Source organism: Myotis daubentonii, chromosome 10, assembly GCF_963259705.1.
Source record: "Myotis daubentonii chromosome 10, mMyoDau2.1, whole genome shotgun sequence".
In the NCBI taxonomy this organism is placed as follows: Eukaryota; Metazoa; Chordata; class Mammalia; order Chiroptera; family Vespertilionidae; genus Myotis; species Myotis daubentonii.
Window position 1 is genome coordinate 80,783,488 of NC_081849.1, and position 16,360 is coordinate 80,799,847.

General features: G+C 51.1%; 1 protein-coding gene across 1 annotated transcript in view; it reads right to left on the bottom strand.

Annotated features, from left to right (window-relative positions):
- AOAH (acyloxyacyl hydrolase) overlaps window positions 1-16,360 on the bottom strand; it is a 98,949-nt gene that overhangs the window by 46,336 nt on the left and 36,253 nt on the right. The window contains exons 6-11 of the mRNA XM_059655861.1: window positions 14,613-14,683; window positions 12,827-12,887; window positions 11,692-11,762; window positions 10,768-10,816; window positions 9,543-9,591; window positions 7,638-7,732 (exon numbers count right to left, since the gene is read on the bottom strand). Of these exons, the coding sequence (XP_059511844.1) occupies window positions 7,638-7,732; window positions 9,543-9,591; window positions 10,768-10,816; window positions 11,692-11,762; window positions 12,827-12,887; window positions 14,613-14,683 (396 nt within the window). The remainder of the gene's footprint in view (window positions 1-7,637; window positions 7,733-9,542; window positions 9,592-10,767; window positions 10,817-11,691; window positions 11,763-12,826; window positions 12,888-14,612; window positions 14,684-16,360) is intronic.

Sequence of the window (16,360 nt, forward strand, 5' to 3'; positions counted from 1 at the left end):
CACCAATCAGAAAGGACATATGCACCCCTATATTCATAGCAGCACAATTCACCATAGCTAAGATTTAGAAATAGCCTAAGTGCCCATCAGCAGATGAGTGAATTAAAAACCTGTGGTACATCTACACAATGGAATACTATGCTGCTGTAAAAAAGGAGTTCTTACCATTTGCAACAGCATGGATGGACCTGGAGATCATTATGCTAAGTGAAATAAGCCCGTCGGAGAAAGATAAATACCACATGATCTCACTCATTTGTGGAATATAATGAACAATGTAAACTGATGAGCAAAAATAGAGTCAGAGTCATAGAAGCATTGAATAGACCATCCAATCTCAAAGGGAAGTCAGGGGAAGGTAAGAGATCAACCATAGGACTTGTATGCATGCATATAAGCATAACCAATGGACACAGACAGTAGGGAGGTGAGGGCATGTGCTGGGGAGTGGGAGTGGCTGGGGAGAGGTCAATGGGGGGAAAAGGAGACATATGTAATATTTTAAACAATAAATAATGTAAATGAAACACACACACACACACACACACACACACACGACATACACACTGACCAATAACAATAGCTGCTCAGTCTGGGGATGATGCCTATTCAATGCACAAACTTCAACTGGAGCTAAATCAATAACTCTCAGGGGAAAGGTATTGCATTTCATCCATGACCCTAGGCCAGTTCAAAAACTTATAAGGCAGCGAAGAAATAGTCAAATAAAGAATTCTAGCAAAATAGGACCCGTAAACATGTAGAAGACAGAATGGCAGGCAATAATCTTTTATCATTTCGCCTGAAAATAGCTCTTTTTATTACTTTGTTACCTTGCTGGCTCCTCTTAGCCCCTTCCTTCCCCTTTTCTATTATTTATGATTTCTGCGCCAACCCCGTGATTTGTTGATTCAGTGAACTGACGGCCGCATCTATCTAACTGTCCCCCCAGTAAATGAAAACGCATCACGCAGTTGGACTTGACCAAATTCAGTTCCTTCCATCATCACTTGCAGAGCGCCTGGAGAACTGCAGCAAAATTCATAACCGTGAGGAAAACAGGAGTTTAAAATGTCCTGCTCTTACAGAGAATATCACACGCCAATCCTTTCCTGGGGCCCGGGAAAGGAATTCTTCCGCAACCAGGCCAGTAGGGTGCCCCTCAGAGAGGGTGACGCACACCCTCGTTTGGTTTTGTAAAGTGGGGTCATTTCTAAGGTGTCAATCAGGCTGTCATTTTTCTGGGGTGAGGGTATTCTCCATTTTGTGAGAGGTGATGTCTGGGATTTGGCTCTGGCAGAAGCCCAAAGTCCGCAGTCAAGCCCCAGAGGGAAGGACATGGGACGCTCGCTGTGAGGAGGGAAGCCAGTGACCAGGCCTGACTGGGCTCTTCCTCGCTCGTATGAAATGATCTCATTTCCTCCCTCCCCCCTTTTCATCTCCTCCCAAGAAGCTGTCACAGAACCTGGCTGCTTCTGTTCCTCTGACTGGCGCCCGATGGCCCCGGCACAGCCTCTGGCCAGAGTCCCTGTCTCCTCATTGTTGTGGCTATTCAGTTCTGCCACTGGCCTGTATAAATGGTCATAGACAATATGCAAATAAATGAGCATGCTGCATGCCAATAAAACTTTATCTACAGAAACAGGCGAAGGGCCGCATTTGGCCTGAGGGCCGTTGTTTGCTGACCTCTGCTCCAGGGTCTGCCAGACTGTTTCTGGCTGGGCTCCATGTAAAACTGCATTATCTTGGGTAAATTAGCTAAGCTCTCAAAGTCTCCATTTTTTTTCTTTTACAGTTTTGAAAATCCTCACCAAAGGATATTTTTTCCATTGCTTTTCAGAGTGAAAGGGAAGCAGTGGGGGGGTGGGGGGTGGAGAGAAACATTGATGTGAGATAGACACATTGACTGGCTGCCGTTTGCACCTGCCCCAACAGGAAGTGGGGAGTGAACCCATAACCCAGGTACATGCCCTGGACAGGGAATTGAACCCGTGACCCTTCGGTACACCGGCTGATGCTCGTCTAACCTCTGAGAAACACCCCCAAGGCTAAGTCTCCGTTTCGTTATGAAATACAACAGGGTCATTCAGTATTAAATGAGAGAATACTACGTACAATGCCTGGTGTTTGGTAAACACGTATCTGCTTAATGTTATCATTATGAGTTTCTGTGTCTGTCTTTCCAATGAGACTTGAAGCTCCTTGAGGTTAGAGACTGCTTTTCACGTCTGGAGCCCAGTTGTCCACCTTCTCTCTTTCCTCTGTTTCTAATATGAGAGCTGCCACAGTGTTGTGTGGCACATGGCTGTCCAGCCAGGGAGTGCTCTTGGCAGCTCCGCTGCAGCGTGGGGTGGCCCTGTGACTAGGTTCTGAAGGATAGGGGGTGTGCGAGTGACGTGTGCCACCTCTGTGTCAAGTTCTCCCTTCTTCTTCCCTACAGGTGGGAGGCGGTAAGAGTGGGGAGCAGCCACCTTGGACCCAGGCGGCAGCTGCGTGTTGAGGATGTCTGCCTGTCTGGCCAGCCCTGCCTGCTGGCCTCCTGGTAATTATGAGAGAAAAACACGCTGTCATCGTAAGTCATTGAGTTTGGGGGATTCTTTGTTACAGCAGCCGAGCCTATACCCTGCTTGCTTCATAACGAGTCTTCTAAGGACTGACACACTCAGCCTTCCTGCCGGCTCTGGAATATTTCCGACGTGGGACCATGACCTCTTTGCTCTTTCCCAGCCTTCTCTCCTTTGGTCTTTGTATCCGTCAGGCTTTCAATGCTGATACAAACCCTCAGTTCCTGCCTCTGGAATCTTTGGACCTTGTGTGTTTCATAATGCTCCCTGGATTTTCCTCTAGGAATGAGGGTTAACTCACCCATCTGACCAATCTCGCAGCCATCGCCCCGAGTAGGAAATCTCTAGGAAATCGTGCAGACGCCTAAGCACTTGGCAAGGGTTGAGATGGGTGTTCTCGGTCCCCTTCATCCCCCCAGGAAGTGGCCTGGAGGGAAGCGGGCAGTTGAGTGAACCAAGGACTGAATGGTGTGTAACAACTGACATTCCAGCCATCCCAAATTATCTTCAAGTGCCAGAATGTCCCCTTTCCACATTCCGGTGGGTTTGAGAGTCTAAGTGCTTCTCCCGCGATCCATTAGTTCCACGAGGCCCACTTTATGGCCGAGGGGCTTGAGGGAGAGGGACGCCAAGCGGCGGATCTAATTAATCGGGGGCAGGAGACCGCGCTCCCATCTCAGCGGCGAGCGGGAGGCGCAGGTGTTGGGTGACTCACGCTGCCTCCCTGTGTGGGCACCGCCAGCTAATGTGCTGGAGAGCCGGCGTGGGGGCTGAGCGCGTATAAATGCCTCTCAGAAGCATGGAGCTCCAAGTACTTTCTTCTTGCAGTCTTTCCTCACACCGAGTGTCTGTCCTTTTAATTCTCGCACGTGGCGGTGAGAGCTGAGAGCACGGATGTTTCGGCAGGATGAGCCTGCGAGAGCCCCACGCTGCTGGCAGGTGGGAGCCCAGATGCTCACCTTGGGCAGGAACAACGGGCCTTGAATTGATCGGGGCTCCAGGCGACAGACAGCCCGTCTGGCTTCTGCTCCCGAGCAGGGGCCGGGAACAGAGGAGAAAGGCACCAGCGTGGCGAACACACTCTTCTTCCTGACAGAGTGAATGGGCCTCTCTTCTGCCCACTGAGCATCTTTCACCTGCCAGCCCTCGAGGTGTTCGAGGAGCAGGACGTGGCATTGTGCCCACGTGTCCTAACCAACAGCCTTTCCTCATCTTAAAAAGCATAGCAATCAAAGACAGCACTCTACCCCTTAAATACTTCTGGAGTCGACATGGAAGGAGGTGAGGTAGCAGTTCCCTATTTTATATGCACCGTGGAAATCAGGCAGCAATTTCTGCCTAATGGAAGCATTATGCTCACTGGGGCGTGCACAGGGGAGGGGGCAGTCGCCAGGGGTTTGAGGCTGATGGCTGTGCTGTCTGCAGTCAGTAGTCTCCAAACAGGACCCGACCCACAAGCTCGAGAGGAATGACGCGCAGAGGGCTTGACAGCCAGGAGCCGCCTTGCTCTGGGTGAATATGCATTTTCTGCAGCCGGATGGAAGGTCCCTTTCGCCCTTGGCGCAGCACGAAACTCAATCCGTGCCGCTTCCCCCACCGACAGCAGCTGGCCAGGGTCGTGCTAGGATTTTATAAAGCGCAGGCATCAGTCTCTGCTGGCGAGAGAAACGTTCGGGAAATTGTGTTTCAGAGTCGCCTCCCCCTCTGCTCACCCGCCCCCACCCACCATCCCATCCGGTTCGGGAAACAGGGCGGGCGTTTTTATGTTTTGGAGATGATCTTCGAGCAGATGGGGTCGAGGCAGGAGGGTGGCAGCTATTGTGAGCCCTGGTGATCTCGCTACCTTCCTTTCTTTGGCAACAAAACAACTCCAGCAGGGACTGCTTTCCCAATGAAAGGAGAAAAGAAAGAGTTTTCTCCTGCAAGATTTTTCAGATCTGTTCCTTGTGCTCCTTCAAAATCTTTCCAAGTTGAGGCCTTCGGTGTGACAAGGCAGCTCATTGCGCCCCTGACTCCTGGGGGCACCTGGGAGGGAAGGAAGCTGTTTAAGGGGAGGCAGGACCACCCAGGCCCCCAGCGGGGTGAGGCTCAGGGCCCTGCTTTTGTGGAGCCACGAGGGCGATTCTTCACACTCTCTTTATTGAACTGCATGTATCTTTCCAAATGAGCTCACTCCTAATCTAATTAGCGGTAAACAGGCCTCCTGGGTGCCACACTGCTTAACCGATGGATGGCTTGAGCCGGAGAGAAGGGGCTGCTCTAGGGAAGATCCCGGCTGTGGCTTCTTTGCGGGGGTGCAGTTGGGACGGGCGATGCGTTTGCAGGGGTGTCTCCTGCTTTACAGGGAGACAGAGGCAAGCGCGTGTCGGGTGGTCTCACAAAGGAGTTGCCTATTTGTTCTTTGTGTGTCCCACACGCCTGAGGCTCTCCGAGGACTGGGTTCTTTCCGCTCCGTCTCCACTGTGTCATCAGCCCCTGTCACAGGGTTCGGCGGACAGTAGGTCTTGGTGCACAGTAGGCCCCGGGCTAGTATTTGGTGATAGGTTGTTTGTCCTTGCAGCAAGCTTTAAAAGCCAAACAACCAAAACATGAGGTGTGCTCTGAGCTCAACGTACCTCATGGCTGTCTGCGAGGCATGGCCCCTCCCTAGGCTGACCCCCTGTGCACATGAAGAGGTTCCATAGGTAACACATTTTAAAAAACTGGAAGCTTTAAAAAAAAGGGGAGCATGAGCCATAGTAGCCAAAATAAAGAAGCCATAAATCAGCTTCATATTTAGTCTCGGGGGAATGATTTAGTAGTTTATGGCTTGTACACTGAAGGAGATTCCATGGAACAGGGAAGAAGATAATAACCTAAAGACTAAGTTGTGTCCAGCTGGCGTGGCTCAGTGGTTGAGTATCGACCCATGAATCAGGAGGTCATAGTTCGATTCCAGTTGCGGGCTTGGTTCCCAGTAGGGGGGTTGTAGGAGGCAGCTGATCAATGATTCTCATCATTGATCTTTCGATCTCTTTCTCCCTCTCCTTTCTCTGAAATCAATAAAATATGTTAAAGACTACGCAATGTGGAAAATGATTATGATTAGTACTAATTGTAAAAAGGGCGGGTCACCAGTTGCATACTTGCTATTCATGTGACTGCCTTGTGGGTGGAATCACAATGGGGGTGGAATGCTAGGAAAGAATGGAAAAATACTGAGAGAAGTTTGAGATGATGGGGGAATTTTTTTCTTTTTTTTACTTCTCAAAATAAGTTCTAGTGTTGACTTTATGTATTCATTTTTTTCTAAGAAAAATATTAAAAGAATATTTCAAAACCAATCTTATACCCCAAAATGTTAAAACAATTCTCTCTGGGTGGTAGTATTAAGTGGAATTTTAACGATTTGTTAATAATTTCTGTATTTGCTTATTTTTCTCTATTGAATATTTAACATTTACAAGGAGATAAAAGCGATGTAGCAAATATGCGCTCTCTCCCTTCTCTCACTTGGGGCAGACAGGCTTCCTTCCCCGTGGATCTGGGTCATGGCCCTGTGACTTGCTTTGGCTGATGGGTTGATGGCCCTGCGTGAGTTGTGTGCGAATTTACTTGTGTCTGGTTTGAATCCAACCCATGGCTCTACAGCATTTTCATAGCCATTAGCTCACTGAAGCAAATGGCCTTGCTTGAGATTGTTCCTATCCTCATCTCCAGCGTTTCCGGTTAGGTGGCTTGTTTAAAGTGACACTGACAGGAAATGATTCTGCCACCTGCTCCCTGGGTGTCTATAAAGCCAGGCCGTGCTGTAATAACATCTACATGACAGACCTTCTGCAGAGATTCAATAAAGCAGTGGCGTGGTTTCCTTAGCAGGTTTCCTTAGCTATTTGCTGGAAACAAAACCAAGTAATCACCTAATCTTATATTATAATACTTGGCACATATATGATATACTAGTAAGTTCCTTGAAAACAAAGTAGAAGAAAGTTACTCAGAATTCTCCCGTCCAGAGGTACCAGGGTTACCCACTGATCTACAGCCTTCCAATGCTTTTCTTTGTACATACGCACACATATTATATATTCACAAAACACCATACATACCACTTTGTAACATGCTTTTGCCCCTAACAAATGATCATAAATACAGTTTCTTGCCAATAAATGTGTCTATAACAGTGGTACTAATGATTGCATATTTCATTTTATGGATGAAATATAATTTTACATATCCAATCCCCTATTTTTATTTTTTTAATCCTCACCCAAGAATATTTTTTCCATTGATTTTTTTTTTTTTTTTTTTTTAGAGAGAGTGAAAGGGAAGGAGGGAGAGAGAGAGAAACACTGAGGATAGAACCTAAAACTGAAGTATGTGCCCTTGACCAGGAATCGAACCCATGACCCTTCCATCCACTGGCTAATGCTCTAACCACTGAGACAAATTGACCAGGGCATCTAATCCCCTATTTTTAGTTTCTTTTCTCGTTTTTACTATTATAAATATCTCTTGGATGAATATTCATGGACATAGATTCTTGAGCAAGTGACTAGTCAGGTTTAAAGGTAAATTTCCAGATGTGGAATTACTGGTTAAACCCACAAACATTTTACTGTCACTTTGTACATATTGTCCAATTGCCTTACAGCAAGCATGTCAAACCCAAAGGCGAACACAGGCCAAATAAACGAGGCATGCGGCCCCCAGGCTGTGAGTTTGACATGCTTGCCTTACAGAGAAGTTCCAACACGCCCATGGTACCATAAGCTTGCTAATAGTGGGCCTTCATCACTTAACCTTTGTCTACTTGATAGATGATAAGGGATACTACAAGGGATACTACACTGTCACTTTAATTTGTTTTCCAATAAGACGTGCTGGCTCTTGTTTTGAGTCTATTGTGACAAGGCCCTCGCATGGCGTCTCGCATCGTCGGGAATGAACTGAACTGGAGCGGGTGCGCCTTTTACGGCAGGTTTTGCTGAGCAGGAAAACGTGCACCTGTTTGGAGCTGGCATCACATTTAGAGAGAGCGGGGAGCAGGCCCAAGGCCAGCACAGCCGGGAGACTGCTGCCAACATTACTCACCAAGGACATCTGCGAAGCCGTGATCCACTCCGGAGGGATGTGGAAATGAGCCCCGGCCGAGTCTCCCAGCAGCACGATTCCCCTGGGCTCTGACCCTAGGCGGCACAATGCATTTGTGTTATTTATGCTCTCGCGGCTGCAAGCCTCCAGACGGCGTGGTCAGGACATCAGATGCCCTGGCGTGTACCCCACGCACAGAGCACCGTAGCAGTGATGCATGGCCGCTGTTTGTGAGGGACATAGCCTTCAGGAGCTCGATGAGATTCCAGGCCATCGAAACCCTGAGCTGAGCGGTCCGGAGGAGGGTGTGTTTCCCAGCTCAGCATGAAGTAAACTGCCGTGAGACACCCTGAGTGAGGGCGGATGAATGAATGGATCAAAACTTTATCTGGACTCAGCAATATGCCCTCAATTTTGGTTCTGGAAATTGCTGTGTGGGAAACGCACCGATTTCTGACATAATTCACTTTAAGAATTACTGATCTCATGGAGCAATTTTGATTTATCGAAGATGTGATGGACCCTGAAAGCTCTTAATCCACATAGGCAAAAGCACTGGGTGGGCGATTCTGGCGGATTGATGGAGCGACAGCCATACGAAGGTCTCTCTCTGGGCAGCCCGAGGGTGTGGGGTAAAGAATCACTGAATCTGATCCTGGGCCCATCTACACAAATCATCTGCCCATGGGCGATGCACATACACTCCCAAACCCCTTCAGATCCTGGGAGAAGTGATTGATGCCTCCCAGTCAGAGAGGACAGCCGCCTTCCCCCACTCCCACCCTCACCCCTAAATCAGCTTCACTCCAGTGGCTTCCTGTCTTGGGACTGCGACAGCTAGTACTTGGCCACACAAATGGTGACGGGGAAGGCCCAGGACACCTGGGAGGGGTTGGGACTTTGGGAATTAAAGGGGCTTCCCACAGTGACCTAAAGCCCTATGCCAGGATTTCACTAGATCTGAGTCTATTTATTCATGAGTGTATTTTTTCATTCATTCTTTTATTCACCCCACAAGCATTTTTAAACGTATAACGAGGCATTGGGTCTTTGCCTGTTCTGCCCCCTTCCTGCCCCTCTGAGAACGGAACTATAATTAATTATATTTAAGTTGACTGAGGGCAAGGACTGTATTATGTCTGCCCATGAAAACTCAGAGCCAAGTATAGCTCTTGGCACTTAAAAGAATAGACATTCAGGGAATATCTGTTGAATGAATGAATGAATGAATGAATGAATGAAATGCTTCTAAATGTTGGGGAAAGCCATTGCTTAGGCATAAAACAGCGATGCTACCACAGGGTCTCGTTGGGCATCACCGGGAGTGTTTTCAGTAAGTTGTGGGTGGTGATAGGTTCCTCCTAACGGTACTGGTAGCCCAGATGTCCGAGGCATTTAGGATTTAGAATACAGAGCTCAGCTACTTTGGTAGAGAACAGGGTAACTGAACCCAGCACTTCCCCAGATGAGAAACTCAGTGCAGGTGACCCTTTCTCGTCTTCTCCGTGTCCTCAACACACAATCTCGGGGACCTGGGCTTGTACTGATGGGGTCCCTGTCAACCGGGGTGAAGGCTCACACCTGGTGACTCAGGGAACCCTCCAGGCTGCAGCCATTGGATTCCTACGCTGCGGCTTTTTCTAACGTTATCATTCAGGTTTCCAGTCCTCAGGGAAAGGAGTCAATTACACAAATTCAGTTTTGCTTTCTCTAGATTCTGCCTCCTTTTACTAGAATCCTTCTCATGTCCTGTTTGGATTCGTCATGAAAATAAATGTAAATTGGCCAAGTATAAGGCCTAGCGTCAGGCACTTCCTCACTTGGGTGGTCTGTTCCCTTCCATTTGCCTCCGACGGGAAAAGGAACATTCTGTTGGGATGAACAAACAGACTTTGACATTCATACCTTCACAGAACTTCTTCTCATAGGGGATTCCGTCCTTTGGATCAACACCCTTTAAAAAAGAAATGACAAGATTAGCAGTTTGTCTTTAAATTTATGAGACACATACACCAAATCCTCCCCAAATGGCTTTAAAAGTAGAAAAAAAATAAAGAATTTAAATTAAAAAAAAAGTTGAAAAGGCAAATCAGTAGATCAAACCCTTTAGGTCTCTCGAGTCCTTAATCGGACACAGCCACGTTCCATGTGAGGGAGCTGGGCTTTAAGGAACGGGAGGTGGGGGGTGGGGAGAGGTCCAGACCCTGGACGACCTTGTCCCAGAGGCTGCCGGCAGGGTGCTGGAGTGCAGGGTGTCCCTCTGAGGGAGCACCGAGGCCCCACCAGCGACCCGGACAGGGCAGAGCACAGTCTTACTGGCCTTCCTCACGGGTGGCACACCCCAGAGGCAGGGGAGGGGCCGTGGAACAAGGACGATCTCACACACTGATCACCCCTCTTTGTCCCCCACTTGACAATGTAGCTTGAGTTTATCAGAACAAGAGTGGTCTTGGGGGTCTTGACACCTTAAGATCTAGGGGGGATGTCTCCTCCTCCTCATGACAAGGCAGGTGCCTGGCAGGTAAGGTGACCCTGCCTCCGACTAGCCTTAGGAAACAGAAGGAAGTGGCTGCCATGACAAGGGGACAGCCTGGCTTGCCCTAGGAGATGTCCGTGTTGCTGTAAAACTTTGCTAACACCACTCTCCAGCTAATTTCACACTGTTCAGGGGAGAACTCAGAGGTAGGTGTGGGTGACCTTCAGCAAGGCTTATAGGTGCTGTGATGATGACCGGCCAGCTTGGCTCAGTGGTTTAACATTGACCTATGAACCAGAAGGTCACGGTTCAATCCCCAGTCAAGGGCATATGCCCAGGTTGTGGGCTCCATCCCCAGTAGGGGGCATGCAGGAGGCAGCCGATCAATGATTCTCATCATTGATGTTTCTTTCTCTCCCTTTCCCTTCCTCTCTGAAATCAATAAAAAAATTTTTTTTTTAAAAAGGGGCTGCGATGAGAGAGCCCCACCTCCCGTTACAGTGTGGATCCACCCCCTCGTGTGTGACCGGAGCCCTACACCCCTCTCCACGCAGCAGAACGCATGGTTCCGGCCCGTCCTCTTCCTCAGGCGTGACGAACGCAAGGAAGGAAGGGGGGTCGGGAGGCAGGTGGAGGTCGCCTCTAGTTGCTCACCCAGATGCCGTTGCAGTTGGAATCCCGATGTTCATCCCAGCGGTCTGGCCTGCGAGGAGAGCGTCAGCATTGGTCTGGGCATTCACTTGTCACTCAGTGACTGAGCGTCATGAATGATGCACACGTGAGTGCCACCCACAGTGTCAGGGACAGACAGCAGGCCGCTCACGGGAGACAGCCTCCGCCCTGTGCTGTGACGAACAGAAGCCTCTGCTCGGCTGTTATCTTGGTTTGGGATGTTTGCTGGGAGCGGTGGACCAAGTCCAGGCTTTTTGTGGTTGACCCGGTTCCTGGGCTGCGTGGCTGTGGAACAGGGCTGATGGGCGTCCCAAACCAGCCTGCAGGCCACTGGATTTAGATAGGCGAGACCGTTCAAGTGATGCCTCTCCAATCCCTGACACCTGGCTAACTGGATGCTTTGGCACCGCAGTCACAGCTAAGGCGACACATCCATTTCTGGAAGTGAGAGATGTGATGGGCTGAACACCAGCCCAGGACTAACATGGGACATGCTGGTCATGCCCTGGACCCCCCCGCCCCCACCCCCCCGCCCTCAGTCCTGGTGGGAGAGGGGCTGTCTGGGCCCAGCCCTGCGTGTAGGACGCGTGCAGGAGGCTGGGTGACGTCCACAGGCACGGCTCATGTGGCTGTTCCTCTTACTGGGCGGTGAGCCCCAATGGGAAAAAGAACATTTCTATCTCGTTTACCACCCAGTGGGCGCAGAGTGCTTGGGCATTAGCAGGTGCTCCCTGAGCCTTTCTTGCACAGATGATGCTCTGGTTTCCCTGAGCTTCACTTCCATCAGGAGATGGGGGGCCCTTCCCTCTGCGGGCATGAACCCCCGGGGCTGGGGAAACGAACGACGCTTCCTGCCTCCCTTTCGGAAGGTAATTTTCAGAATCAGAGACCAGCGGAGACGGTTACCTTCTGCCAGGGTAGGCCATCTCGTCGCTGTCATTGCAGTCTCTCCCTCGCCAGTGGTAGCCGCGCAGCGTCTGCAATCCGAGGGCAACGTGGGAAGGGTCAGTTCTGTGTTGATGTGAAACGAGGAGGGGCAGTCGGAAGAGCCGGGCGGGGGCGGGGGGGAATGCCATAACTCCAATAGGCAAAGAACACTATCGATCACGAAGATTAGGATGATAACATACGCTGTGTGAGGTGCAATGTAACCTGGTCCCAGGGCCAACAACAGGTGGGGTGTGTGGATGTGAATGTGTGTGTGTGTGTGTGTGTATACATGCTATTGGGTGTGTGCCTGTATGAGGTTGTATGGAGCTGCGTGCGTGTGAATGTATATGCACGTGGCATATGCAGTTATATGTACACATGTGTGTGCATGCACATGTATGTACACGTGTGTGTCTGTGTGTGTCTATGTGCACTTTTACCAACTGCAGAACTATCCAACTCCCTGAACTTTTTCTATTAATCAGCAGTCTTGTCAGGCTCCAATCATTTGGTTTATTTGGTCAAATGATCAATCATTTCCCTGGATAATTAAAAAGTCTCTAGCTAATCTAGTTGATTACATGGATTTATTATGTGTTGGACCCGCCTGACTTGAAGAGTCATGATAAGGTAGAACACTGGTTTGATTTCCCCATTCCCAGGCGGGAGAGCTGGGTCTCACTGAGGTGGGGACTTTGTGGCTTGTTACCTGCTTGTTTCTTTCTCATAGAGCACCTGCCACCCTCACTGCTCTAAATCCAACATGCACACTCGCACAGTCTCATGCGCGCACTCGCACACACTTAGAAAAGTAAGTTGAAGTAGGCTTAAGAATTTCCAAAATAATTCCCGACAGCCTTCAAGATCATTTCCATCCCCGCAGAGACTCCCAGCTGGGAATGGCTCCAGGAAACAAAACCCAGGCCTATGACCCCCTTCGATGATTCATGCATTTTTCAGATGCCAGAAAGTCCATAAAAACTGTGAAATGGTGTGTTATCAAATTAATAATACGCTCAAGGGGAAGCCCATCTTGTCTTATTAAAGACGTTTGTAGGAAGTGATGCGGAAGCCAGGGAACCTCCCTCTGGTTACCCTGCACCATACTTACTGGGGAAACGCTGTAATTGTCTGAATCGACATCTCTGAATGGCACCGAATTCGTGATAGTTCTGGAAGAAAGAAAACACAACACCGGTGAACTAAGAGAGAAGAAACTGTTTGTGAAAGCAGAGAGACATTTTCAGACGTGGCTGAGCTGGGTTTATGTGATAGAAGCCCTTTCTAATAATACTAGAGGCCCATTACATGAACAGATTCGTGCAATAGGTCTTCCCTTCCTCTGGCTGCTGGCACCGGTTTTCCTCTGGCACCCGGGACCCAGGCCTTCGCTCCGGCCGGAGCCTTCAGTCTCTGCTGCTCCAGCCGGAGCCTTCAGTCTTCACGCCTACATATGCAAATTAAATGCCATCTTTGTTGGGTTAATTTGCATACTCTCCTGATTGGCTGGTGAGAGTAGCGGAGGGACGGTCAATTTACATGTTTGTCTGTTATTAGGTAAGGTAATAGTAAGAGCACCAGGCCAACTCAGCCAGTCTCTCCGCACCGGCAGAGCTGTTTCCTCTGATGCTTCACTTGCCCCCCGTGGGAAGTGCAGTCACTGAACTGAAGCCTCAGAGGGTGTGGGCATGGATGCTGAGTCCCCTGGAAAGGAGAGTGTGTTTTCGGTCCAGTCGGTGCGATAGGCACTTACAGGTTGAATTTGTGCCATTTTACATGGCATTCACTGATGGAAGTCTTTTCTTAAAACTTTCCTCTGAACAACTTATGCTGAGAACCTTGAGGCATAAGATACAACAGTCTGTATGCATTTACGTGAGGTGATGCATGTGTGGGTTTATGCATAGACGCCCAGGGAAGAGGGCCCACGAAGATGGGGGCAGAGACTGAAGGGATCCAGGACACCGAGGATCACTGGCCAGCTCCAGAAGCTGAGAGGCAAGCAAGGATCCGACCTGGAGTCTCAGGGGCAGCTCAGAGCGAGCAGAGTCTCGGAGGGACCCTGCAAACACCCTGCTTTCAGACCTGCAGCCTCCAGTATGGGGTGAATACATTTCTGTTGTTCTAAGCCACCCAGTTTGTGGATGTTATAGCGACTCTATAATATAGTCCTGCAGCCTGCCTCTCACCTCCGTGCTCTCACCTGAAGGCCCTCACAATGAGAACTAGGCCAGCCTAAAATGGGCTCGAGTACAGGACTGGCAGGAGCCAGGATGAGAGCAGCAGGGGCTGGTGGGACGGTGTGGCGCCATGTGCGCCTCACAGGTAAAGGGCAGTATTTGGGGTCCTGGAAGCATCACCTGATCATGTAGCATCTACCATCTGGCACCTGCATAGAAGGTGAGCTTTGGGGAGGACAGAGGCCCCCAGAGCCTGGGAAACACACTGCTCTCCTGCCAGGTCTCAGGCCAAGGAGCCTGCATTTAATCATCCCCAATCAACCCTGAGGAGCAGCCATAACAGCATATGCCTTACATTAAGGTTTAGGGAAACTGAGGCCTGGGCACATTTAGTGCTTATTTTCAAAGCCAGCTCAGGAGACGGCATTGCCCGAGAGCCAAGAACGTGGATGTCCCCAAAGATCACGCGGGGTCCAATACCCCCTGGGGTAGGGTCCTTGGCGGCTGGGAGGCACGACCTCTCCAGCAGCCTGCACCCCCACTTTGAGCCTGCGTTGCTCAAAGCTCAGGCTCTGTCTTCTAGGTTCTGGACGAGTGATGAGAAAGAAAAATGTTCCCTTTCAGGAAGATGCATTGACATCTGAGGCCCTTTCAGCCCACGGGAAAGAGGGACAGACGCCCCCCGTGCAGTGGTGGAGGGCAGCGCAGCGTACACACCGCTTAATCTTCTGACAGATCTTCGCCAGGAACGGGAGGGCACAGATATCAGCACCACCTCTCGGGTGTTTCTGGAGAGAAAAATAATAAGGAAAAACACTGTTTAGTTCAAGAATGGTTCCCCAACTCCTAGAGGCCTTCTCCATTGGCTCCATGGTCGGGATTCCTGAACTCTCCCTTCTCCAGAGCCCAGGGCATTTGACTGAACTAAACGTACCACTTGTTCCTGTCTCCACGCTCCACATGCATTCCACGTTGGAGCCTGTGTTCCGGCTCCTTCCTCAACCTCAAGGCTGCTCCTTTCTGTCCAGCCCGAGAGAGTTCCCACCTCCACCTATCCACCTTCATTTGTCCACCTCCATCTGTCCACCTCCACCTGTCCTCCTCCACCTGTCCACCTCTACCTGTCTACCTCCACCTGTCCACCTCCACCTGTCCACCTCCACCTGTCCTCCTCCACCCGTCCACCTCCACCCGTCTTCCTCCACCTGTCCACCCTCACCTGTCCACCTCCACCTGTCCACCTCCACCTGTCCACCCTCACCTGTCCACCTCCACCTGTCCACCTCCACCTGTCCACCCTCACCTGTCCACCTCCACTCGTCCACCTCCACCTGTCCACCTCCACCTGTCCACCCTCACCTGTCTACCTCCACCTGTCCACCTCCACCTGTCCACCTCCACCTGTCCACCCTCACCTGTCTACCTCCACCTGTCCACCTCCACCTATCCACCTCCACCCGTCCACCTCCACCCGTCCACCTCCACCCGTCCACCTCTACCTGTCCACCTCCACCTGTCCTCCTCCACCTGTCCACCCTCACCTGTCCACCTCCACCCGTCCACCTCCACCTGTCCTCCTCCACCTGTCCACCCTCACCTGTCCACCCTCACCTGTCCACCTCCACCCGTCCACCTCCACCTGTCCTCCTCCACCTGTCCACCCTCACCTGTCCACCCTCACCTGTCCACCTCCACCCGTCCACCTCCACCTGTCCACCTCCACCTGTCCACCCTCACCTGTCTACCTCCACCTGTCCACCTCCACCTGTCCACCCTCACCTGTCCACCTCCACCTGTCCACCTCCACCTGTCTACCTCCACCTGTCCACCTCCACCTGTCCACCTCCACCCGTCCACCTCCACCCGTCCACCTCTACCTGTCCACCTCCACCTGTCCTCCTCCACCTGTCCACCCTCACCTGTCCACCTCCACCCGTCCACCTCCACCTGTCCTCCTCCACCTGTCCACCCTCACCTGTCCACCCTCACCTGTCCACCTCCACCCGTCCACCTCCACCTGTCCTCCTCCACCTGTCCACCCTCACCTGTCCACCTCCACCTGTCCACCTCCACCTGTCCACCTCCACCTGTCCACCCTCACCTGTCCACCTCCACCTGTCCACCTCCACCTGTCCACCTCCACCCGTCCACCTCCACCTGTCCTCCTCCACCTGTCCACCCTCACCTGTCTACCTCCACCTGTCCACCTCCACCTGTCCACCCTCACCTGTCTACCTCCACCTGTCCACCTCCACCCGTCCACCTCCACCCGTCCACCTCCATCCGTCCACCTCTACCAGTGCACCTCCACCTGTCCTCCTCCACCTGTCTACCCTCACCTGTCCACCTCTACCTGTCTACCTCTACCTGTCCACCTCCACCTGTCCACCTCCACCTGTCCACCTCCACCTGTCCACCCTCACCTGTCTACCTCTACCTGTCCACCTCCACCTGTCCACCTCCAC